Source organism: Budorcas taxicolor, chromosome 15 (genome assembly GCF_023091745.1).
Source record: "Budorcas taxicolor isolate Tak-1 chromosome 15, Takin1.1, whole genome shotgun sequence".
Taxonomy (NCBI): Eukaryota; Metazoa; Chordata; class Mammalia; order Artiodactyla; family Bovidae; genus Budorcas; species Budorcas taxicolor.
This window is the reverse complement of record NC_068924.1, coordinates 50,522,150-50,549,516: the sequence shown is the minus strand read 5'-3', so window position 1 is coordinate 50,549,516 and position 27,367 is coordinate 50,522,150. Positions and strand designations below refer to the sequence as shown.

General features: G+C 40.1%; 1 protein-coding gene across 1 annotated transcript in view; it reads left to right on the top strand.

Annotated features, from left to right (window-relative positions):
* The window catches only part of FCHSD2 (FCH and double SH3 domains 2), a 240,911-nt gene extending 218,595 nt beyond the window's left edge, over positions 1-22,316 (top strand). The window contains exons 15-21 of the mRNA XM_052652842.1: positions 11,013-11,147; positions 16,265-16,348; positions 16,469-16,646; positions 16,940-17,160; positions 18,890-19,019; positions 19,162-19,244; positions 21,779-22,316. Of these exons, the coding sequence (XP_052508802.1) occupies positions 11,013-11,147; positions 16,265-16,348; positions 16,469-16,646; positions 16,940-17,160; positions 18,890-19,019; positions 19,162-19,244; positions 21,779-21,862 (915 nt within the window). The 3' untranslated portion in view covers positions 21,863-22,316. The remainder of the gene's footprint in view (positions 1-11,012; positions 11,148-16,264; positions 16,349-16,468; positions 16,647-16,939; positions 17,161-18,889; positions 19,020-19,161; positions 19,245-21,778) is intronic.
* The last annotated feature ends 5,051 nt before the right edge of the window (positions 22,317-27,367 follow it).

Below are 27,367 nucleotides of genomic sequence, written 5' to 3'. Positions count from 1 at the left end.
GGCTCTAGCCAGAGTAAGTTGAAAACCTTTTGGAAAGGTTTCACCATTCTAGATGCCACTTAGAACACTCATGATTCATGGGAAGAGGTCAAAATATCAATTTGAACAGGACTTTGGAAGTTGACTGCAGCCCTCATGGATGACTTTGAGGGATTCAAGAATTCAGCGGAGGAAGTAATGCAAGAGTAGTAGTAACAGCAAGAGATCTAGAACTAGAAGTGGAGCCTCCAGATGGGACTGATCGCTGCAATCATGTAATAAAACTTAATGGATTAAGAGTTACTTCTTGTGTATGAGCAGCGAAAGTAGTTTCCTGAGATGGAATCTACTTCTGGTGAAGATGTGAAGATTGCTCATGTAACCACAAAAGGTTTAGACTATTACATGAACTTAGTTGATAAATCAGGGTTTAGGAATATTGCCTCCAGTTTTGAAAGAAGTTTTACTGTGGGTAAAATGCTATCAAATAGCTTTGCATGCTACAGAGAAATAGTTCATGAGAGGAAGAGTCAATCAATGCCACAAACTTCAGTGTTATCCCATTTTAAGAAACTGCCACGGGCACCCCAGCTTTCAGCAGTCACCACCTTGATCAGTCAGCATCCATCAACATCGAAGCAAGACCTTTTTACCAGCAAAAAGATTATGACTCACTGAAGACTCAAATGATAGCATTTTTTGGCTATAAAGTATTTCTTAGTTAAGGTATATAAATTTTTTAGACATATAGTATTGCATGCTTAATAACTACAGTATAATGTAAACATAGATTTATGTGCACAGAGATCAAACCAGTCAATCCTAAAGGAAATCAGTCCTGAATATTCATTGGAAGGACTGATGCTGGAGCTGAAGCTCCAATACTTTGGTCACCTGATGCACAGAACTGACTCATTGGAAAAGACCCTGATGCTGGGAAAGATTGAAGGCAGGAGGAGAAGTAGACAACAGAGGATGAGATGGTTGGATGGCATCACCGACTAGATGGACCTGAGTTTGAGCAAGCTCCAGGAGTTGGTGATGGACAGGGAAGCCTGATGTTCTGCTGTCCATGGGGTCACAAAGAGTCATACATGACTAAGCGACTGAACTGAACTGACTTTATTGTGGTAGTCTGAAACCAAACCCACAGTATCTCCAAGGTATGCTTATACCAGCTAGAAAAATGGGAGAGAAGGAAATGTCCTCATCAAGGAAATGTCATTTGGGATAGTCTTTAAAGAAATTTAACAAGAGATAAAGGAAGGCATCTGAGTATGGAGGAAGGAAATGAAGGAGATATCCCTAGTATAGTGTCTGGCAGTGAGTGGTACAGACTGGTTGTACGTGTTGAATAAATCAGATATTTTTGACAACTGTCCCAAAACATCAGCTCATCTAGAGACATGTCATATCCTCTGTGAAAGCAGCATTTATGCAATCCCATTCCATTCTTTCTTCCCTCTAGTCGCTCTTACAGAACCTGTGTTTTCTCAGTTTCAGCTGAGGGATGTGTTTTGTGGATGCTCTACTATCAGTATAAATAAGGGAAAGATGTAAGCATAACATAGTTTAATGAAGTCCCAATATTTATTTAACCTGATTTTAAATGACAACCCTGAAATAACTTGGAGGAATTTGTAGCTCTTCACACTGACAGCTAGCTGGAGAGGAACAGAGAATAGAAATACACATTCGGGGTCCAAATTATTTCTTCCATTACAGATGCCAGCAAAAGCATTAATCATCAGGTTTAGAATTCCCTTTCATCTGGAAAACATAGTTAATAGTACTATTAGACATTACTAGTGTAAAGTGCCCTATAGAGATAGATATTTTTAAAACATATGTTGTTTATCTTATAGAATAAGGAAGGGACTATACTTTCTTGAGTATTAACTCTTTGCCTTCTGTATTATGCTGTGGTACAGAATATAGGAATAGGAAGGGGAAAAAAATCACAATATAGCAATATTTTTTAATGGAGAGCATTCTGCTGGTATAATTATTCAGTTGATGGTTAATCAGACCCTGCATACAGTCTCCTATGATTGGATTGCTGCCAGTGACCCAGTCACCCCTTCTGTCACTTTATCCCTTCTCATTTTCTTGCCGTCTCTTACTCAGACACCCATACCCAGTTTAAAACCTAATTTTGAAATTATATTAATTGTAGAATAGAAAAATCATATAACTAGATAACAAAAAATTAGGAAGTATGGCAGAGAAGAAAATAAAAAAAGCTCCATTCTTATAACAACACTGTTAGCAACTTAATTGAATTCCTTCCTCTTTCTACTCTTCCTTTTTTGAACACCTTTATCATAATAAGGTTAATTTTTGATATTTTTATCTAACATTCCATATTGATGGATGACCTTCCTAATCATCCTTTTCACGTCTGTGTAATATCCCATCAGGAATGCATTTACTTAACTCTTTGTGGTTAGTATTTGGCTTGCCTCCACATAGTCTAAATAACACTCTTTAAAACATTTTTACACATTTTTTCATACTGGGGATTTTTTTTCTGTAAGTTAGAATCTTAGAATTACTGAGTCAGAGATTCTTAGTTTGAGGTTGGTTTATTTTTGTTCTTTCTGTCTGTTCTTTTTTCCTCTCTAGATTTCCAAACTGTAGCTGACAGTGTTTACATGACTTCCTTGTTTTCAACCACTTCCCCCAACTACTATGCCAAGGCATCCTGACATCTACTCTGTTGGGAAGCATCCCTAAGTATATCAGCATTTCACAGAGTTGCATAGAAATAAATTCTAGGTCTGTTCATTATGAAGATCATGCTCAGTATGTGTTTGAAAGGCAAGAGTAAAGATTTTAAACCTTTAGGGTGCTAATTTGGTTCCCATCTGCCTCAGTAATGCCTTATAGTCCTCGCATCCAATGGGCTTTGTTTTTATAACACAGAAACCTGTTTGTTGGCTTGAGCTAAATCCCAAAGAAATGAACAATGGATTTTCATGATGAGAGAAATGTAAACAATAGAAAATAATGGAATACACCTACAAAAATCTTCAGTTGCTTTTTTATTTACAGTATTTCCAGATGGGCATTCACCTTTTTACTGGACTAAACTCCATACTCAAAATGTCCACACTTTTAATGAAACTGACATTTCAGGTTCCCAGTAGGATCAGTTTAGTTCAATTCAGTAAGCATGTATTGAGCCATCACTGCTCATGAGACCCTTTGCCAGGGGCTGGAAATTATCTAGCTGCATATAATGACTGTTGGGTTGGTGTCCACAGATCAAGAGAACCAGTGTCACTTATTGACAGCGAAGACCAAAGATGGGCATTGAAAAGCTAGAGCATTTCACTTCTATGAGAAGTATCTCTAGCCGTGTTATGTTCTTTGACTTTCTCCGTAGCCATAACAAGTAAAGTGCTTAACACAGGTCCTTACACATGATACATGTTCAAAAATATTAATCTGAACTTTAAGCAGTTTATTCCAGTTCTACCAACTAAGCTAAAAATGCTACCAAAAAGAGGGTATTCACTTTGATAAATCATCTGTTCTGTACCAGGTACCATGTCAGGCACATTCATATATTATTTTAATTAATAATCACAACCATCCTGAATGTATTTACAGATGAGAAGATAGACTGAGAAGAATTAACTATCTTGCCCAGCAGCTCGCAGCTAGTAAGTGGAGAGAGCTGGGATTAGAACCCAAATATGTCTGTCTCTAAAGCCCTGCTTTTTTTTCTCACTCCTTAGATGACTCTTTATTCCTCTAACCTTTTTCGTGATTCATTTCAATTGCTGTATCTTTTCTTTTTTCATTTCTTGTTTTAAGCATCTGGTGAATTATTGACTGCCCTATTTTGATGTAATTAATGGTCTTATAGCATCTTCAAGTACTGTGCAACCAGTTGTCATTAAAATTCCCAAGCTTTATTATTCTCAACAGTTTTACTGAAGTATAATTGAAATACAATAGATTACACATATTTAAAAACATACACTTTGTTTGACCTCTTTCATACAGCATAATTATTTTGAGTAGCATCCATGTTGTTACATGTCAGTCTTTTAATTGCTGAGTTATATTCTGTTTTATGAATATACCACAAAATTTGTTTATTCATTCACTCTGATGATGGGCATTTGAGTTGTTTGGGGTGCTTTCAAGTAAAACTGCTATGTGTGTATGTTTTAGCTGGGTCATATAGTGGCTATATGTTTACCATTCTGAGTAGCTCTCAGGTTATTTTCCAAGGTGGTTGTACCATTTTACATTCCTGTCAATGGAGTGCTAGTGTTCCAGTTGTTCCACTACCTCGCCAATAGCTAGTATGGTCACTTCTTTCTAACTTTAGGTATTTTAATAGGCGCGCAGTAGTGTATCATTATAGTTTTAATTTGCATTTCACTAATAGTGTTGAGCATCTTTTCACATGCTTGTTTTACACATGTATATCTTCTTCAGTGAACTATCCATTCAGATTTTTCAAGTATATTTCATTAGGTGGTTTGTTCTCTTTTTATTGTATTTTGAGAGTTCTTTGTATACTCTGGATACAAATCTTTTATCAGATAGATGATTTATGTAATTTTCTCCGAGTCTGTGGCTTGTCTTTTCATTTTCTTAACAGTATCTTTCAAAGAGCAGAAATTTTTTGGTTGAAGTCCAACTTACTTTTTTTTCTCTTTCATGGACCATGCTGTGATATAACTAGGAAACCTTTGTCCAACCCGAAGTCATAAAGATTTTCTTGTATGTTTTATAATTTTAGGTTTTACATGTAAGTTTGTGATTGTATGAGTTAAGAAGAGTGAGTACAATTCTTTTTTCTTGTTTTTGTTTAAAAGACTGTCATTTCTCTACTGAAATGCCTTCACATCTTTGTCAAAAATCAACTAACCATATATGTATGGGTCTATATTTGGACCTCCTATTCTGTTTCATTGATCTGTTTGCCTAGCTTGATGACAGTGCTGCTGTGTCTTAATTATTGTAACTTTTAAGTCCGGAAGTCAGGTAAAAACTTCCATGTTTCTTCCTTTTCAAAATTGTTTTGGATATTCTCATTTCTTTGCTTTTCCATATGAATTTTCAAATCGGTTTTCTACCAGAAAAACCTACCAGCATTTTTTCATTAGGATTACAGCGAATCTGTAGATCAGCTTAAAGGTATTTGATATCATAACAATATTGAGTCTTTCAATTGTCTTTCATCTCTCTAAGCAGTGTTCGATAGTTTTCAGTGTGTAGGTGTTGCACATCTTTTGTCAGACTTATCTCTAGTTCATAGTTTTTGATGCTGTCCTAATAGTTTTTATTCCAACTTCTGATTGTTCATTACTAACATATAGAAATACAATTGATTTTTGTATATCGATTTTGTATCCTACAACATTGCTAAACTCATTCATTAGTTTTTTTTAATGTAGATTTTCTATATAGATAATTACATAACCTGCATACAAAGACAGTTTTACTTCTTCCTTTCCAATTCAAAATGCCTTTTATCTCCTTTTATGCTTACTTCCCCCTTGCCCTTATTATAACAGCTCCAGTGTCCAGTACACTGCTTGAATAGAAGTGGTGAGAACCAACATGATGTTCTTGTGTTGTTCCCAAACTTGGGGAGAAAGCATAGTCTTTCACCATGAAGTATGATGTTCATGGTAGGATTTTTGTAGATGCCCTTTCCCATGTCAAGGAAGTTTCCTCCATTTTTGTTTAGTTTACTAATAGGAATGGATGTTGAAGTGAAGTGTTAGTTGCTCAATCCTGTCTGACTCCTTGCAACCCCACGGGCTCTAGCCCTCTAGGCTTCTCTGTCTGTGGGACTCTCCAGGCAAGAATGCTGGGCTGAATTGCCATTCCCTTCTCCAGAGGATCTTCCTGACTCAGGGATCGAACCCCACTCTCCTACATTGCAGGCAGATTCTTGATCCTTTGAGTTACAGGGAAGTCCTGAATATTAAATGATTTTTCATATTTGTTTGTTAATATGGTGAAGTACACTGATGATTTTTCATATATTAAACCAACTTTGCATTCCTGATGAACTATTATCCTTTTTATATATTGATTAGAATTGATTTGTTAAAATTTTGATTAGCATTTTATATGTCTGATTATGGCAGATACTTTATTAGTCTATAGTTTTCTTAAACTGTTTTTGTCTGATTTGGGAATAATGCTTATCTCATAAAATAATTTGAATCCCTTCCTCTTCAATTTTCTGGAAGCCTATGTAGAATTTTTTGCTTCCTTATATGTTTAGTAGAACTCACCAGAGCCTGGACCTGGAGGGGAGTTTTGTGGGAGTTTTCTATTAAGCAACAAACTCAATTTCTTTAATAGAGATAGGATTCTTCAACTTAGTCTTCTTGAATGGACTTTGATCATTTGTGTCTTTCAAAGAATTTGTTGGTTTCATGTAAGTTGCCACATTTATTGGCATAAAGTCATTCATAATATTTTTTATTATTTGATTGTCTGAAGGATCTGTAGTGATATCACTTCTCCTACTCCTTGATGTTGGTTATTTGTTTCTCCTTTTTTTTCCCCTTGATCATCCTACTAGAGGTTTATAAATTTGATGTATCGTCACCAAAAAACAAAACAGCTTTTGATTTCATTGACTTTTTTCCCTGTTACTTTTTTGTTTTTTTATTTTATTGATTTCTGCTCTCATTTTTTTTATTATTTCCTTTTCCTGATTAATTTGGACTTAATTTGCTGTTTCCTGATATTTTTAACATGGAAGCTGAGGTCATTGATGTGAGACTTTACTTCTTTTTCAGTACAGGCATGTCATACTAAACATTTCCCACTACATGTTGCTTAAGCACCACCACACAAACTCAGATACATTGTGTTATTATTTCCATTCAATTTTAAATATTTTCTAATTGGCCTTTTAATTTCTTCTTTGTTTCCTGGGTTGTTTAGAAGTATTATTGAGTTTCCAAATATTTGGGAGTTTTGCAGATACCTTTCTGTTAATGACATAATTTATTTCCACTGTGGTCAGATAACGTACTTGAATCATTTTTAATTTATCAAGACTTGTTTTGTGGCCCATTATATGACATATATCAATAAATCTTCAAGTGTACTTGAAAAGAAAATATAATCTGCTATTGTTAGGTGTTATCTTTTATCAACGTCAGTTAAATTGGTTTGTAGCGTTGTTCACGTCTTCCGAATCCTTACTGATTTTCTAATTTCTCTACTTGATGCCCTATGCCTTGTGAGGTTTTCTGCTCTGTTAAGAGGGAACAGGAAATATTCCCAGGCCTATGTGAATGCTGAGGATGGTTCCCTCTAATCGTTTGAGGGGTTCTATCAGTGGCTTTGGGTAGTTCTTGATGTACATGTGCTTATCAGTACTTAGCTGAAGACTTAAGGAGGACCCTCTGTAGATTTCCAGAGTTCTCTCTATGCATTTCTCTTTTCTTCATTACTGTGCAAACCCTAGCCACTTTGGCCTTCCTGAAGTCCCAGTTTCGTGTCTTCAATTCCAGTAGATCACCAACCTCTTCCTGGGTTCTCTCCTGCTGTATCTCATCTTGGAAAATTTTTTCAGATAGTAGGTTGGGGAAATTGTTTCCCGCAAGGATCACTGTTCTTCATCACATAATGTCCAGTGTCTTGAAAACTGTTCTTTTGTAAATTTTGAACAGTTTTTTAGCTGTGTCTAGAAGGTTTAAACCTGGTCCCTGATATTCCATCTTGCCTGGAAACAGAAATCCATTTGGCTGATATTTTCAACATCATCTTTTATAATATACCTGTGTTGTATTTGGAATGATGTTCACTTTTCTGTCTAGATGGAATTCAGAGGTTCTCCTAGCCACTTACAGGGAACTGTCTTCCTCTAAGCTGGAGATCACCAGATTTTTTTTTTAATCTATCTTCTCCTTTCCTCATAAAAACAACAGTTATGTATTAAGTGTCTCCTTTGTACCAAGCATATATTAAGGGTTTAAGTGTTGCCTCACTTAATCCTCATGATAACTTTGTTAAGAAGTAATTGTCTTCATTATAGAGACGAGGTAATTGAAGTTGAGAAATCAAATAATTTGCCCAAGGTCATACAGCAAGTAAATGGCATAGTCAGCATTCAGACCCAAGTCTGTCAAATCCATAAAGCTGATGAAGCCCTTCAGAGGTAATTTGCTGAGTATGAGGTCAGCTACTAAAACCAACTCAGAAGGGTTCTTCTTATCTGCCGTTGCAATAACAGTAAGCATTTTACAACATCCCAGAAAGGAAAATTATTAGTACCACTGGAAAGAATAGTTTTGATTAAAATTCTGTCAGGTGACAGGAAGGAAAAGGGATAAGTGAGCAGTTAAGAAACAGGAAGAATGTGCTTTTAGAAATGCTAGGTCAAGAAAACATTGCAACAGTTTAAAAAACAAAAAAAAAAAGGAAACATTGCAACAGTTAAGTTACAGAAGGTGGAAAAGGAAAAAGGAAGAAGCTGTCCTGAGATGACATACTTTGGAAAACTGCAAGAGCAGTGCAAAAGCATGTAGCAGTGACCCCTGCTGCCGTCACTGCAACCTTCCATTCCCTTCTGTGAGAATCAAAAAATGAATTCAAAATAAAGAAGAAAGAAAGAATGCCTAGTATCAGATAACACTGCCAAGATGAAACATTTTGAATTGATTCCCAGTGCCAAAACACAGTACATATTAACATTCCTTATGCTGTATTTTTGGAAACTCGCTCTACCCACATTGGCTTTAATTTTGTTATGGATGTATGGGTGTTTTGTTTTGCTTTTTGTGCCCACAGTTGTCTGTAACCTTTTCTAGAATATAAAGGGATCTTCCAAGTATATGTAAATGTGTTTGTTAGTTTGAGGGCTTCCCAGGTGGCGCTAGTTGTAAAGAACCTGCCTGCCAATGCAGGAGAGTAAGAGGGTTCAATGCCTGGGTCGGAAGATACCCTGGAGAAGGGCATGGCCACCCACTCCAGTATTCTTGCCTGGAGAATCCCAGGGACAGAGATCTGCTCTGACCTTCTCGAGTCACCCCATACTCACAGGGCTGTCTGTGCACTTAGCGTTTGGGTATGCTGACTTCCCACTCTAGGTTGTGAACTCCCGCAAAGCAGACTGTGTCCTTCATTTCATATCTCAGAGCCTAGCTTAGTGTTCAGCATTTAGTAGGTGTTTGATATTTTAATTAATTGTTCTACCATAAGGCCCAGTTCTGACTGCCCATTCCTTATATCCTTACTGTGTAAACCTTAATGCCTTTGTATGTTTGAACATTGGGAAAATAGCCAAATAAGTGTTTGTATGTAGCTAGAAACCAAGAAACCTTTGAGCTGATTTTGTTTCTTCTTTGCTGGATTTTAGTTTAAAAAGTAAAACTTACTTTTTGTTTATAGTTCAGAGGTATATAGAACAAGCCCATCTCCTATGTTCTCCAGTCTTAGTCCTTCTTACTCTGCCTACCTCTGTCAGATGTTTATACTCATTTAAGTGTTATTTGCGTTTTAATGTAATAGACAATACTCTAGATAAATACATTTTTACACTTAATACCATTTTAATTAATATATGCCTTTTAGCTATGGGCAGTAATATACCTTGAAACTGGATTTATTTTCATTTATTTTCCTTGAAATTACATTTCAAAAGAAACTGTGCCCTTTTCTGTGGCAAAATATATGAAACATAAACTTCATCATTTAAACCATTTTAAAATACAAAGTCCAGTAGCATTAAGTGCATTTTTTTGTGCAACCATTAACCATCATCCATCTCCAGAACTCTTTTTATCAGTAGAATCATGCAGTATTTATCTTCTTTGTGACTGGCTTATTTCATTTAATATTAATGCCCTTAGGGTTCACCCATGCTGTAGTATATGTCAGAATGGCCTTCCTTTTTAAAGCTAAGTAATATTCTGCTGTCGAATACCACCGTTTGTTCATCCAACCATGTCAGTGGATGCTTGGGTTGCTTCCACCTTGTGGCTATTGTGAATAATACTGCTGTCAACATTGGTATACAAATATGTATTCACATCCCTGCTTTCAAACTCTTTTGGGAAAAATAATTGAAAGAATAGAATAGAAATTAAAATTGAAGAGCATTGGGAGTACAGAAGTGAAATTGCTGGATTATACAGTAATTCTATGTTAAATTTTTTTAAGGAACCATCATAGCATTTTTCCAAAGCAGCTACACCATTTTACATTCCTACCAGCAGAGCACACATGCTCTAATTTATCCGTATCTTTTTTTAAAAATAATTTTATTTATTTATTGTTTTTGGCTGTGCTGGGTCTTCATTTCTGTGCAGGTTTTTTTTTTTTTTTCAAGGAGGTACCAGTGTACGTTTAAACCAGCCATAGATGAAAACCTGTTTTCTACCTCGTTGGTTCAGTTCAGTCGCTCAGTCGTGTCCAACTCTTTGCAACCCCATGAATCGCAGCATGCCAGGTCTCCCTGTCCATCACCAGCTCCCGGAGTTCACCCAAACTCATGTGCATCAAGTCGGTGATGCCATTCAGCCATCTCATGCTCTGTCGTCCCCTTCTCCTCCTGCCCCCAAATCCCTCCCAGTATCAGGGTCTTTTCCAATGAGTCAGCTCTTCACGTGAGGTGGCCAAAGTATTGGAGTTTCAGCCTCAGCATCAGTCCTTCCAATGAACGCCCAGGACTGGTCTCCTTTAGGATGGACTGATTGGATCTCCTTGCAGTCCAAGGTGTTGGTAGCATTTAGAAATCTTTTTAATGTTTGCTAATATGATCAGTTTAAAATAGTAAGAGGCCTTCATTAGTCAGTATTTAACTGACTCTTGGTTAACCAACACAGTATTGTAAAATAAAGTAAAATTAAAAAAAAAAAAGAAAAATCTCAGTCCTTTCATAACATGAAAAATGCAAGTGAGAACAGAACAGATACTTTCCTATGTGCGGATGAATGAGTAAATTAACATTTTGAAACAATCCGGTTGTTTGCTGCTTTCATGCATCTTCTTGAAGTAACTGAGTAAGCTAGCCAGTGGCCTCTGATTTTTCCTAGCTTAATGCAGATACTGAAAGAGAAGAAGGAGAAGAGTTTGAGGACAACATGGATGTTTTTGATGACAGCAGTTCCAGCCCTTCTGGTACCTTAAGAAATTACCCACTCACCTGCAAAGTTGTTTATTCCTATAAGGTTTGTATTTCTCTAACATATTTCTCATGTTAAATTGTGACAACTCTGAAGATACAAGTAACAGTATCTACCCAGCCTCTTATGCTGTACTTACCATAATGTTGGTGTTCTGTTCATTTTAGAGGCAATGTAACATAATGGGGAAGAGTCTAGGCTCTGATGTCAGATGGCCTCGGTTAAAATCTTGTCTCTGCCACTTACAACCTACATAACCATGCTAGTCCCTTGGTTACTGTGAGCCTCAGTTTTCTTATCTATATTATAGGGATAATACTATAGGGCTAATGTGGAGACTAAATGAGATAACACTTGTATAGCAAAGCATTTAGCACAGTGCCTGGCATCTAGTAAATTTTCTGTAAATAGAACTCCTCTCCTTATCAGTTGCCTGCTTGGCACAAGGCTCTCCATTAGGATAGTTCTCAAAATTGGTATTAAACTAAAATTGCTTAAAAGAACAGTTTTGTTAAAACTTTGCTTATCCTAATATTAATATAACCATCTCTTATTTCCAGGTTAAGCAGGGACCTGGATAAATAGATTTTCTTCTAACTTCCAAACCTGATTTGGTATAATAGTTTTTAATCTCTCTCACCCCTGCCCTGCTTTCACATTAACTTTTTACTCAAAGTAGATTGAGTTTGTTTTCCCAGTTCCCCTCTTTTCCTCACTCCCTTCACCAATGAATAGCCAGTCCTGTTGAGTCCACCTCCAAAACATATCCGGAATCCATTCACATTTCACATCTTGGTCTAGGCCATTACTTTGATTAGTGTAAAAAAAAATTAATAACTGGTATCCCTTCTTCATACTTGTCTGCCAGGAGTCCACTTTCCACCCTATAGCCAAACTTATCTTTAACGTATATAGGAGATTACTTTATTCCCCTGCCTAAAACTCTTTTTAAGCTTTCCATCACACAAAGAAAAACCAACTCTTTACTAGGCTCTGAAATGTCCAGACTGATCTGGCCCCTGCCAATCTCCTTAGCTTCATGTCTGACCAACCCACTGAACCTACTCACTACATGTTAGCAACTCTGGCTGCCTTTCAGTCTTCAAAAGCACTTGCTCCTTCCTGACTTGACAACTTTACACTTGCTTTCCCTTACCTAGAACTGTCTCTTCCCAATTCTTGGTTGGCTGCCCAGTGCTCTTCATATAGGCTCAACTCAAATAGTGCCTCCTCAGGCTTCCCCTGACCACCTAAACACATACACAGCTTCCCAGTCACAACTCTATCCCATTGCCCTTCTGTCCCCACTTATTAATTGATACTATATAGAACCTGTCGCCAACCAAACTTAATCTTGTTTGTTTTCACATGTCTTTATCTAACTCTGCACTAAAGTTCCCTAAAGGCAGAAACTTTGTGTGCCTTGCATATGTGTCTTCAGCACCTAGGACAATGCCTGACACATAGTTGGTCCTCAGAAAATAATTGCGGAACGAATAAATGAATGATGTGAGGAAAGCATGAACAAATGAATCCCTTTCACTTTAATGAATTCCTTTCACGTTAATGCCATGCTTGAGGAACAACAACAGAGGAAGTATGTGGAGAGAATCTTAAGCATACAGGGAATAGTCTCACTCCCACCAGCACCGTGCCTGGAGAGTGAAAAACTGACACCATTTACTCCTCAATACCAGTGACTACCAGACTTCTTTTCATTTAACATCCTTTTATTATATATTTAACAATACTTCTTCTTTTCTAAAAGAGTTGGGGTTTGTCTTCCCAATGTAAACTGTTTTGATAATCTTCTGAAAATTTGAAGTCATCTTTAAAACACTTATGCAATGTTCTGAAAATATTATACAGCTAGGTTGAGATTGTTTCCCTGTCTTCTGTCTCAGTGTTCTATTTACTCTGAAGTTCCAGAATTAAAATTTAAGGTCTTTAAATGGAGAGGCTCCTAAGTATCTGAGTGATTATTGCATCTGAGGAATTTTGCAGATAAGGTAGCATTTCAGTGAGGTCAGGAGTAAGATCTTTCTAGTCACAATGATGAGGTAGAGAAGGGAAAGAGCATTCTATGCAAACAACAGATGCAGAGACATAGTTTGATGAGATGATAGAGTGTCCAGGAAATGTTAAACTCAGTGGTATGTGAGCATCAAATGTGGGAAACAGAGCAGCTGGAAGTAAAGATATCAGATAGACCTGTAGATCACACCAAGGTTTGGCTTCCATCCTGGCTGAAGGAAGCCATCACGTGTCCTAAAATCAGACTGGGCTTTAAAATAAGGTAACCCTGGTCGTGGTATAGATATTCCAGAGAGGGCAGGTTAGAGTACAGAGAGGCTTAACTATAAGCCTAATTGTGATTCCTATGGTCCAGACCAGCAAAGAAAGCCTAAATTTAAGAAAAGCTAAATTTAAGGATTTGTTTCAAAAGCCTTAAAAATGCTTGTCACTTTGACCCTACTAGCATTTGTCCTAAGGAAGTGACCCACAATATAGAAAAATATTCTGGGTACAAAATTTTTTTTCATCATAGTACTACTTTATAAGAGCAAAGTTAGCAGTCCAATGAGGAAATAATTAAATAAATTAACTATTCATATAATGTAACCATAACAATATTATGAGGATAATTGAAAAATTACATTTGAGGTGTTTTTGTAAGAAGAAATGGTACGTCAAGAAAGTAAGATACCAAATTGTATTACCTTCAGATCTCGATTATACCTATTTCTGGCTTTTCTACAGTGAGCATTTATTACTTTTATGATCAGGAAAAAGCATATTGTTTTAACAGAAAACAGGAAATTTAGAAAGGTGGTGGTGGAAACAGGGCATGGCTGCTTCTGGGGTTCTGGCGGCCACTGCATATCAGGACTTCATGAGGTAGTGTATGGCCATGTGTTTATTTAATAACCATTTACTGACCACTTGCTGTCCTTGGTTGGGATGAGTGAGAAAAATTACATTCCCTGCCTTAAAGAAGTCATTCTATTAGAAAGCCCACAAGTGCGAATAGCTAACTTGAGTGCCATAGTAGTCAGTGTTAGAGGGATACTCAAAGCCTTATAAGAATAAAAGGAGGAAAAAGCAACCAGCTCATTGTGGGTGGTCTTGGTATACATATAAGCCAGGCATCAAATCATGGGTAATAATAATAGCTACCATTTATGAATTCCTGTGTGCCTAGTATCAATATATATATAAATATTTCTAATCCTTTCAGTAATCCTATAAGGAAGAAATTATCAACCAATCCATTAATTCAACAAATATTACTTGAGTACCTTCCATGTACCATGCTATGCTCTTTTCTAGGCTTGGAGATACAGCATTGATCAACACAGACAGAAATCTCTGCCTTCATGGAGCTTGCATTGTAATAGGAATAAAAAAGAAAACTGAGGCTCTGAAAGGTCTTACAGTCACTTGCCTGTAGAAAGAGACTGAAGCTGGACTTGAACTCACAGTAATCTAATTCCAGATACCAAATGGGAAAGAGGGATCAAGGCCTCTTGGAAGGAAGGCATAGAGACAATACATAACATGGTATATTCAGATACTAGGGATTAGTTTGCTGGGGCCAAAACATCAGGAGACCACAGGGTCTTGAGTGTCATGGGAAGGACTTGACCTTGTCAAGTGAAAGAATTGCTAGTATAACAATGCTGTATATAGCACTGCTTATATAACAATGTTGGACAACTTGCATGGACCTTCATGACTTTTCTACAGGGGCAGCAATATATTTAAAGGTGTTTAACTCCCCTGCTTTGCTCTCACACACATTGAAATCTGGTTGTATTGATAACCTTTGAAAAGTTTTGCCACAGAATTAGGAAAAACAACTTTGTTATATAGGTGCCTTTTTCTGGTATATTCAAGGCATAGTGTGGTTTCAGATTAGTGAAGAAATTCCACTGGAAAAGCCATCAGAAATCAGCGGACTCTTTTTCTCTTATTTTGAGGTCAGAGGTAATCTGCTTAAAATTCTGATCCTGGAGTATTTCTGTGATTAGTCAGCCATTTTCAATACTGTTTTTCTATCTCAAGCAGCTATTATAGCAATGTCCAGAATCTGGGTTTGATGAAATGTACATGCAATGGGAAATGAGCCTTGCCTTATTTTTGCTTATGTAACTTGGAGATATTTTTATACTTTGAGACTGTGAGATCTGAAAAGCTATATGGTCTTAACTGATAGTTTTCACTGATCTTGAGACTTGGGGAAAGATTTTACAGCTGTTCACTAAGAACCAGAAGATGCCTGCAGATGCCTCCTGTTACGTGTAACAGACAAGTCTCTTCAGGAAACACAGTCTCTTTCTCTGACCCCTCTGCAGAGTCCCTGAGAGTTTGCCCTCAGATTCTACAGCCTCATGGGCAGCATTTGGGTGTCCAGTGTCAGTGGACTCCTGCTTTTATTTACCTTAAAAAAAGTCACAGCAACTTCTGCAGAAGCACCCAAATGGATCAGCCCAGTGTCTACAGTTAAGTTGGAGCATAATAAATCCAAGCCTTGACCAATATCAATCATTTCTCTCCTACAACTTACTTCTCTTGGCCACTGTTTTACGGTGATTCGAGACCAATTCCAGGCACTGCTCAAGCTGTCATTCAATCCATATACATAGCTCTTTGCATTTTCACAGCCTGCACCTCCACTGTAGCCCTGTGGTGCGGTTCTGATTCACTGCTTTCTCCTTTGCCTGTGCTTCCCAAACCATCATGGTTCTGTGCTTATTCATCCCACACTGACTCCACCCACCCCCACCCCCACCATCTTCCCGAGAATGGCGGGATTGTCATTTTGAAGAAATGGAGGCATCAAGAAGTTGAATAACTTACCAATAGATACATAAGCTGGAGCTGGAACCCAGGTCCCCTACTCCAGCAGAGTGCTGTGTTCACTGAGCCTGACTGCCTCTTGAGGATTCCGTTTCTCCAGTTTTTGTTGTAGCTTTATTTTGTTTAGTTTTTTAAGTAAAACTTCACCTCATTATGATAGTTTTACAGCACTCAAATTTTTATGTTCAGTACGTTTTTCAAAATCATTTCAATACTTTGATCCCCAGTTTCTGTTATAATCAGTTCACATCTGCTCTTTATCTAACCTTTTTAATTTTGTCCATGACCATCCTACATTGCAGGCTTCTCAACCAGATGAGTTGACCATTGAGGAGCATGAGGTGTTAGAAGTGATTGAAGATGGAGATATGGAAGACTGGGTAAAGGTATATTCCTTTGCTCATATCACCCCTTCTTGTGACATTTTCAGGAGTTTGTTTTGGTTCTTGTTGTACCCTGTCCAAATTGTGTGTGCAAACCTGTTTTGTCGCATGTCTTTTACTCAGGCTCGAAATAAAGTCGGCCAAGTGGGTTATGTGCCAGAAAAGTACCTACAGTTTCCCACCTCGAACAGTCTGCTGAGCATGCTGCAGTCCTTGGCTGCCTTGGACAGTCGGTCACACACATCCAGCAATTCCACGGAGGCCGAGCTCGTTTCAGGCAGCCTCAACGGAGATGCCAGTGGTAAAGACTGAAACAAGGCACTCTTTATTTGGTCACGTTTGACGTAAACCCTATTACCTTGGAGTCAGCCTTCAGCTGGTTAAAAACCTGGGTTTATTCCCTTTCTGTAATGTATGTATTTGGCCTCATGTGTCCTGTACAGTGGAACCCTAGAGTTGCTCTTCAGTGAGTACAGAACTACAGCTCTGCTCTTATTCCGTTGGGCACTCTTAACTGTCACCTGTGCATGGGGTGGTTGTGAGAGTCACCTGGTTGTTGGTGTTCTTACTGCATTTTTCTCTCTTGCTACCTAGTCTGTTTCGTGAAAGCACTTTATGACTACGAGGGCCAGACAGATGATGAATTATCTTTTCCTGAGGGAGCAATCATCCGAATCTTGAACAAAGAAAACCAGGATGACGATGGCTTCTGGGAAGGAGAATTCAATGGGCGGATTGGAGTTTTCCCATCGGTGCTAGTGGAAGAACTTTCAGCCTCAGAAAATGGTGACACTCCATGGATGCAAGAGACTCAGGTGCACAACAGGGGAAGAAAGCTGAATTAAAAGATAGTTCAAGAAAATAACTCCCAAAGAGTCTGTTGACCCGCCCAGAAGTGGGCTGTGGTCTCAACCTCACCCTTACCACTCCAGTTTTTGGTTGCCAAGTTTCCACAAGACTGAATTTGGGAAGCAGAGACTTGTCAGCCAGGCTCTGTGTAATGCCTATATTACACTTCATGTCTCCCACATTCTGTTCTCTGAATTGAGGAACCAAAATACTACACTGTGTGTGACCTACAAAAGACTGGTTTGGTGAGGAGAAAGAAAGAAACCGGAGAGGGAATATATTGTCTCTGTGGTTAGTTTATACAGTAAAAATATTAGCAGCCTCTTTCCCTCACTGTCAGAACCTCCCTGCCCAGCCCAGGCGCTGCTAATCCTTTTCAGAGAACTAATGAGACTCCCAAAGCCCCATGTACTCATGTGGCCTGAGGCTTACTTCATCATAGCAAAACTTGTCTTTACAGGAAACTCCTAATTCAGATATGTCACAACAGGCCTGGCAGGTCCAGGACCGTAAGGAATATGTCTGCCCATCTTGCTTGTACAGTATTATGACCACTGAACATGACAATTACAAAGCCTGGGGAAGTCAGAAACTCAGCCAGTTATTTTTTTCACCGAAAAATAGAACTTGTTCTTTCTTTTGTTCTTCACTGAATTGACTACTTTGATATGTTTTCAGTAGAACTCTAGAGAATGGTTTGACTTGGTAAATGTTTAATTTAAACTAAAATCAGTAGTATAATGAGATCTATGGAAGGAAAAAGTTAAATGCAACACAAAACTGGTGGTAGTGTGGTTATTCTAGGCTCATTTGCTTTTTTATTTTACTCTTTTCTAATTATGAAAGGATGATAACACATTCACAGGAGACTTGGAAAATACAGAGCAAGGTTGCATATAGTTCCACCATGTTTTACAATTATTTTTTAAGTAGATAAATTAAGATTTTTAGATGGAGTTTCAATATCAAACTCTCAAACATTAGTAGAATGAATATACAGAGAAGTAGGATATAGTAGGCCTGAAAAGCACTGTGAACCAACTCAATGTAATTAAGATTTATATAATTTTCACACAATAGTAGGATACAAATTCTCTTCAAGTTCCCATAGACTGTAAATTAGGAGACACTGGAACATATCCAGGGACATAAAACAAGGTGCAAAAATGTCATGGTCTAAAGGTATTGAAATCAAACAGAGTCTGTTCTCTTAGCACTGTGGAATTATGTTAGAAATCAATATCAAAAGATACTTTTAAATAACCCACATATTTTCAAGTGCGGCTTTCCAGGTGGTGCTAGTGGTAAAGAACCTGCCTGCCAGCACAGGAGACGTAAGAGTCGTGGGTTCGATCCCTGGGTCGAGAAGATCCCCTGGAGGAGGGCATGGCAATCCATTCCAATATTCTTGCCTGGAGAATTCCCACAGACAGAGGAGCATGGCGAGCTACAATCCACGGGGTCACAAAGAGTCAGACACAACTGAAGGGACTTAGCATGCATGCATTTACCAAGAGAGATCATCTTCAACTTAGCCATCAAACTAGGCTTATTTGCTTCTAATTAGGCTGGTCAAAAAAGTTAACAATCATAATGTAGCTCCGGAGAAGGGTTATTTGCCAGGAGCAGTCAGAGAAGCCAGCTGACCTCCCTCCTGAAGTGAGCACTGTGTAACCTCTGTTCCCTTTGCTGCAGGTCTCTCCTTCCCCCAAACCGCCCAGCTCCCTGCCTCCACTGCCGCTGTATGACCAGCCTCCCAGCAGCCCTTACCCCAGCCCAGATAAGAGGGGCTCCCAGTACTTCTCCCGCTCTCCTTCAGCAAACGGTAAGGGGTCTCGTGGGCATTTATCAAAATACACTTTCATTTGGAAAGCCACGTGTTCATCTGAAGGGTAAACAGATCTAAACTACCATCTATATTGCTCAGCAATACAAATAAATTGAGCTGCTTTGATTCCCTCCCTTAGAAAACAGCTTCCATGCCGAATCGCCAGGATTCTCGCAGGCATCCAGGCATACTCCTGAGACCTCATATGGGAAACTGCGACCTGTAAGTCTCTTATCTAGCAGAGTAATAGAGTGCATAGTTCTTCCAGATTGAAAGTTAGAAATTAATGGAGCTCCATGACCCCTGTGTTGTTACTAATTTCTTCCATGCCAGGTTGCAATGGACTTGGGAAGTTAAACAGAGCTCTGGAAAAGGAAGGCTATAAAAATAAACACATCTTGGAAGGTCTAGCTTATTACGCTGGCACTTTCCTCACTAAGCCATGGTGAGATTGCCAGGTGACAACTATGGAAAGTGTATTTAAATTATAACAAGTTCTGTGAGCATTAAAGCAGTCTAATTGTGAAACAGAATTTTTTTTTTTTCCAGCAGGCGTTTATTGAGAACTTTTTTTCCAGGCCTCTACTTTCCTCTTCGACAGACAGTGAGATGATATAAGATACATGCCCTTTGGAGGTTTGAGAGCTTCTATTCTCAAATAAATTATTTGTTCTTTACAAATAATCACCTCTACCCACCCCTCACTCAGCTGTCATCAAATCCATCCCACTACCTCACTGTGAAATAGTTCTTCCAGGGTCATAACTTCTGCATGGTAATCTAGTTACATTTGCAGTTTTATTTTCCTAGACCCTCTTATCAGTATTTGACACAGTTCTTTGAGCCACTTACAACCTTTGTCTTTGTTCATTCAGCAGATACTGAGTGCCTTGTTAAGGACTTGGTTCGTGATCCTAAATGTGATAGGAAGATGTTGTAAGATTGTAAACCAGATAGTGATATGACTGATTGTGCATTTTTAAAAATTATTTTTACTTAATAATTTTTATAATTTTATGTTGGCTGCACTTGGTCTTAATTGTAGCACGTGGGCTCTTTGTCACTGAGCATGGACTTCTCTTTAGTTGCAGTGAGTGGGCTTAGTTGCCTTGAAGCATGTGGGATCTTAGTTCCCCAACCAAGGATCAAGCCTATATCCCTTGAATTGGGAGACCACCAGGGACATCCCAGCTGTGCATTTTAAAAACACTACTGTGGCAGCTAGGTGGAAAATGAGTAGAAAGTGTCAGAATGAACATGAGGAGTTGTTAGGAGGCTGGAGCAATGGTCCAAGCAAGAGAGGACAGTAATGTGAACTAGTGGGGAAGAGCAGTAGTGGAGAGAAGTGGACCCATTTGTTCCACCACACTTTTCCTGGTCTGCTTTCTACTTCCTGGCCTTCCTTTTCATTAACCTTTGAGGGCTTCTCTGCCTTTATCCAGCTCTGTTGATGCTTCTCAGGGTTCCGTCCACTAACCGCTTCCCTCTTTTTTTTTTTTTTTAATTTGTTTGGCTGCGTCAGGTTTTAGTTGCAGCAGGGGGAGTCTTTGTTGCATCGTGTGGGATCTTTTCGATGCGCTGCATGGACTCTGTAGTGTGGGCTCCAGCGCACCCAGGCTTCAGTAGCTGCTGTGTGCAGCCTCAGTATTTGGGCACTCAGGTCAGCCTCTCAGTTGTTCCATGGCATGTGAGATCTTAGTTCCCTGACTAAGGGTTGAACCCACGTCCCCTGCATTGCAAGGCAAATTCTTCACCATTGAGCAACCAGAGGAGTCCCAGGGCTACTGCTCTTAAAGTCGTTAAACTTACTCCTGAGTTATCTCATTTACTCCCAAGACTTTGATAACCATTTATTTACTGACAGCTCCCAGATTTATAACTACCTATCCAATCTCTTCTCTGAGCTTCAGATCTGTGGAAATCTCAGTGTATATATATAGCAAACCCCCAAAACTCAGCAAAAAACTAGTTAATTATCCTCCTTCTCAGACATCATCCTTCTCCCTTATTTCCCATCCTGGTGAGTGGTACCCCTATCCTGCTAGTGCTCTGGGATCACTCGTAACACCTCCCTGACCTGCCTTTCGTGAAGTCATCGCAAGGCCTGCCAGGGTTACCTAGAGATGACTGTCAGGTTGTCCCCCTCTATTCCCCCAGTGCCAGCCAACATCAGCTCCCTTTCAGACGATCACAGGAGGCTCCAAAACTGTCAACCTGTATTCTTGCCCTCCACCACTCTTTTCTTCAAACTTTTACCTGAGTCATCTTTTCACACATCTAATATTACTGCTTAAATCCCTCAAAGACTCTTCTTTGCCTATAGAATAAGGCTCAGATTTTTAAATATGACTTAATAAGGCCCTTCATGACTTACCCCAGCCTGTCTCTCTAGTCTCATCTCTTGCATCTCTCCTTCCAAGACATGTTTAAAGGTTTTTCAGTTCTCCAAGCATTGCTCTCTCTCGCTTCCAACTCTAGGCCTTTGCTTGGGCCAAGGTTGTCAGGACTACAAAGACTCTTGTGGCCATGAGGCTTTCAGCCCAGGGAAGAACCTGAGTCGTGAGTTTCACATTTCATCCAGAGCAGTCTGTCCTTCTCAATGTAAGAAGCTATAAAAATTAAGTTGAAAGCACATGCCTAGAACATTTCTGAGAGCCCTCGGGTGCCTATGTCCTTGAATAAGTGATTGGTCGGATTTCGATGCTTCAGCCACTGAATCAGGAAGCTGACTGACCATGTGATGGTTTCCTGCTCAGGTCCGGGCAGCTCCCCCTCCTCCTACGCAGAACCACCGAAGGCCCGCAGAGAAGATCGAGGATGTGGAAATCACACTGGTGTGATGATGGGTTTGCCTGTCCGTTACTGCTACAATCAAGGCCAGGCTTGGAGTTTGGCCAGTCTTGTTTTTTAGGCACCTTTGCTTGCATGATGATGACTCGAACAGAGCAAAAACAAGGAGGACTATATGTGACCGGGTGGCCTGGTTGACACCTCCCACGTTATTTCGTGCCTTTTTTTGTTGTCATTTTCTATGTCATCTCTCCTAGCACAGCACAAATCCTAGTGGGCCTTAGAAGCAGAGAAGAGGGACAGTCCTCTTGCCTACTAGGGACCCATTTTTGTATGAGACTCAAGACCAGGCCTCGTTCAGGGCACAGTCACAGAGATACTGATCATGTGCACTCGTACAGTATATTACTGTGGCCACGAGGACGTGGCAAAGATGCTCATCTTTCTTCAAGTGGCTTTGGCTTATCTGATTGAGTTTAATCAGATCATGTCGGCTACATAAGGAAGCAGCAGGAGGGATTTCAGGAGAGGCTGGCTCCTCCCCGCAGTTGGTCCCCAAACTGAGAAACTGAAACCTTATTGGAAAAAAGTAGACTGCCCTGAGTTTAGCACCGATTGCAATAATGCACATCTCTTCCACAGCTAACAGATTTAAAACAATTAACAGTGTCCTTTGTATTAATATTTATGCCATTCATTTAGTATTAGCGGAGCTAACATGGAGGGGCTGAACTAGTAGCCGAATCTCATCCATCACATAGACTAATAGAAAGGAGGCTGTGGCTAAAGCAGAAATGGAGCTTCCAGATCTGCAATGAGCTGACTTAGTGTTCTTTTTATATTTGGGTATTTTTTCATCTTAATTTTTGCAGCATATACTATCATGACCAGTATCCTTAGAATTTGAATGTCTTGATAAAACTGGGGACACATACTTGCCTTGTCAAGCTTCTCTATTGGGGAGGCACCTAGCATTATTTTATTCCCAAGCTAGTCCACTGGCCCAGGCAGCCAAGTTGTGGCTGGCCCAGACCAGCAGCCACCCACCACATAAAATGCAGCTTCCCAGGTCCCTCTGACCTGACATTTCCTTGGGAGGAAGAATCTGTGGCTCAAGGAGTAAACCATCTTCCTATGAAGAAGGACAAAAGGATTGTATGGTGCAAATTGACAAGGAAAGGACAAGTTCTCCATGTCACAGGGAGAGCCAGGAAGAGCCTTCCCTGCAGACTAACAAACCCACAGCAGTGGCTCCCAGAGGCCTCTGGTGGCCCTCCACCTCCAATGGAAGATAGGGAGTGCATTACTTAGGAACTAAGGGATGTTTGCCAGTTGCTTTTTTTCCCTTTTTTTAAAAAAATCAAAATTCTCAGAATTTAATCCAAAAGTTGTCTTTTGCTTTGAAAATGCCATCCCTCCTAAGAATCTCTAAAAACTTGAAATGCTCGCCAAATGTCCCCATGGGATTTTTGACTAGAAATAAGGTCATAGCTGAAGAAGTTTTCAGATAGTCATTTGATCACTTCAATGACAGTATCCATTGATGAATCTTCTCTGTGATTTGAGGATTTTTTTTTTTTTGCATTTCTTAAAACCTGTTGATCTATTTGAGGTCTTTTTGTGTTTATCAAACTTATTCTTAAGTTTACAAAAATTAAAAGGGTGGGCTTTTTCTTTTTAAGATTTTAAAGTTTGTGGACAAGTTAAAAATCTTCAAAGCACTTTAAAAATCTTCAAAGTGCTGAAATTGGGCAGTTCTTGCCACCCAGTCTTGTATTCTCTCTTTAGCTAGCAAAATTGTCCTTGAATCTGGGTTTTCCACATTCTCAGAGAGTTATTTGAAATCTTTTGTTATATTTTAAAATATTTTTTGGAAGAGCTGCTAATTTTATTTTAAAAAAAAAAACGAAGTTGTAAGAATATGCCTCCTTTTTAATAAGAACCCGTCCCTCTAGGACATGTAATCCCGCACCACAGTGCACAGGGTTGGGCTCAGAGGAGGCGCCTCTGTGCAGAAGTGCTTTCTTTACAGTGGCTGTAAAAACTTTGTATTTATTATGTATAAAATGTTGAATAATAAAAAACAATGGAATTACGTTTCTAAGTTTTTCTTATAAGAAGATTTGGGTAAACAGGCTTTTCCAAATAGACAGTGTTTGTTTTAAAGACACTCTCAGGCCCTCCTTTAAATCTTACAACAGATACAAAGAGAGGGAAGTAAATTAACCCATCCATGGGACAAACCGCCCTTCGTGCCACCCACCTGTCAGGGGTAATACCCTGAATGCTAGAGATAAAAATAAGTAAGTTGTGGCCTTGGCCGTCAAGGTTCTTTCCATGGAGGTAAAAAGAAGGATACGCCTGAGGACAGTACTGTATGATATGTGCCAGAAAGGAGAGGCGGAGAATGTGCTGAGGTGACTGAGGAGGGAGCCCCAGATCTGCAGCTGCGAGGGCCAGAAGGAGGCCACTGAGTCCCCTCAGACTGATGCGACTGCAGGCCGTGGGCAGTCTGTACTCCTCTGTCCTTTTCCTAAACCTCTACCCTGAGGAGTCATGAGGCAAAAGAAGGAGATTTTACTGTTTCTAGGGATGGCTGGAGGATTCCAGGTAGAAAGCTGAGTCCATCTGGCTACTAGCCACCCCAGTGAGGACCACTGTTTGAGGCAGGCCCCCACAACCCTCCTCTTCCAGAGCTGGGCAAGTGTGATATGTAAGCTTCCAGACATTTTCTGTGCATAGAACTTACATGTGCCAACACTACCTTTTTCATATGTGAAGTTATATAATACATTTAGATTTACCTCATTCTTTCTGAAGGCAGCATTATATTCCATTGTTTGGATATAGCATGATTTAAACATTCCTATAGTGATGGATGTTGAGGCTGTTTCCATTCATTTGCTTTCAGAGAGCTGAAATTAATACCTTTTTACCTATTGTTTATAAATTTATTCCAGTAAAAATATCAGGTAAATTCCTAAATATGTAATTTAAGAGTTAAAAATATATGTGTGTATTTAATTTTGTCATGCTGTGTGCTAAGTCACTTCAGCCACGTCCAGCTCTTTGTGACCCTGTGGACCATAGCCCACCAGGCTCCTCTGTCCACGGGATTCTCCAGGCAAGAGTACTGGAGTGAGTTGCCGTGCCCTCCTCCAGGGGATTTTCCTGACCCAGGGATCGAACCTGCATTTCTTACATCTCCTGCATTGGCAGGCAGGTTCTTTACCACTAGCACCACAAATAATATGTATAGATTTGATTTTGTTAGATGTTGCCAAATTGGCCTCCAAAAGAATCATATCTGTCGACACTCCCACCAACAGCAGTGCCTTACCATAAATATGTTAAGGGCATACACATTAATATCAATACAATATCAATACACATTAATATCACCTCCATCTTCTGTCTTCCCCTCCTAATGAAAGCTGCTCACATTTAACACTACCGTTGGTACCAGAGGCCTGGTCTATGACCAGGGGACAGAATTAAGCTGGTTGCCCCACCCCTGTATCATAGTTATAGGGGGGCCTCCTTCATCATAGGAGCTAAACGTGAGGCAGCCAAAGCAGAGTCGCAGCGCATCGCCTGAATCCCTTTCCTCTCTAACCCGCCCCAGCCCACAACCACAGGCAGGCGGAAACGAGCGGGAGGATATCCTGCAGCCTCAGCCCTGCCGCCGCCTGATGGATACCCTTTCCACTGGGCTACCACAGCCCCCAGCTTTAAAAGAAGCAGAATGAGATGATTTCCAAGGACTCATCCAACCTTTAGGTTCCAGGTAAGTTCAGTTTCTAGATGCACAATGAGAACATCACACAAAAAAGTCACAGTATTTGAGAAGACTCTACTAAAACAGACTTCTCGGAATGGCCAGAAGTTGAAGATTCAAGCCACTGGACTCTCCACCAGGACAAAGCAAACTCCTTCCTCTGGGTTGTAATCTCACTGTGCTGCACCCTCCCCTCACTGCCCAGGGAACCCAGCCAAAGCTTTCAGTAGTGAGGCAAGTTATTTCTTTGGCCTCTGAGTGGCTTTATGACACAATCTGGCTGAATCTTTGCATTTAATTGCTCATTATGAAGCTGTTTTTCATGACAAAAATACAACCAAGTTACAGGAATTTTAGTGTATAAGGAGAGAGTTGTAATTTGTCCCCAAATCCTACAACCTAACACAACCAGTATAAGTTTCCTCTTAGAGGCTGTTACCGCTTGATCTGTCAAGAATTAATTCCAGAGGGCGTCTCATTCCTGAACCAATTTCCCCTGGTCCCACTGGCTGAAAACACAAATGCAATACTTCTGCCCCGTCTGTTTCAGAGAGCCCTGGTCTGGAAATACTTTACTGGAATGTTATCCTGAAACAACAGAAAGGAACACCTCTTCCACACTGTGTGCTAAACAAATACGCATGCTTCTTGTCACTCACTTGCTCCTGTGAACAGCAGGAGAGTGGTCAAGAGACCTGTATTCAAGTCCCTGGGCTACCTCACTTAGCTGTAACCTTAGACTCATCCCTTCACCCTTCTGGGCCTTGCTTTTCTCATCTGTAAAGTGGGAAGGAGAAGACAATACGAGCTTCATAAGAGCCAGGAGAATCGAGTAAGATAATGCAGAGATAAGCTGAAATATTATTGACTAATGAAATGTGCATCTATAAAAAAAACAGCCTGTACCAGACACGGCATTTCACATATTGCAGATGGGGCCACGCCTTGTGCCACCAGGATTCCTCCAGAGCAGATTTAAGGTCCAGGACCACCTCTACTCAATCACTGTTTGTCTAGTCAGCAACTTCCTGCCCCAGGCCACATTCTGGTCCTGAAGACACGGATGGCTCAGTTCCCATTCCTGTCACCAGAGGGCTCGTGTCTGGTGGGGGTGACTTGGGAACAGCAGTTTGAAGCCAAGGTGCCTCTCCCAGGATAGGGAGATGACCAGGGGCAGTAGGAGCCCAGGACAAGAGCCTCTGTCACATCTCTCAAGCCTCAGGCTAGCAGAGGAGGTGGTACTCATGTCTGTACACCAACCCGGGGAAGAGCCAGGTCCCCACTGGTGAGGCCCAGAGCCATGGCACAGGGTCTCACAGGTGGGGAAAATCCACCCCCTGTGATTTGCCCACGGTCTCAGGAAGACAACTGGGAGTGGAACCTAGAACCTGGCCTCCAGAAGATGGCTCAGCACCTCTGCAGAACCTGAGTCCAGTTTTGAGAAGAGTGAATCAGGAGCCTGGATTCTTATCCCAGTTCTGCTGGTTCCTCTCTGGACCGCCATCCGTATGGACAGCAAGGACAACAGTTTTGAAGGGTTTTTTTAATGTTTATTTGGTCTCAGCTGCAGCACTCAGCATCTCTGTAGCATCGCACGGGGTATTGTGCTGTGGCTCAGACTCCAGAGCACACGGGCTCAGTAGTTGCATCGTACAGGCTCAGTTGCTCTGCAGCATGCGGAGTTCCCTGACCAAGGATCGAACCTGTGCCTCCTACCTTGCAAAGACCACTGGGCCACCAGGGAAGTCCCAGAGGCGACAGTTTGGACTTTAGGGAA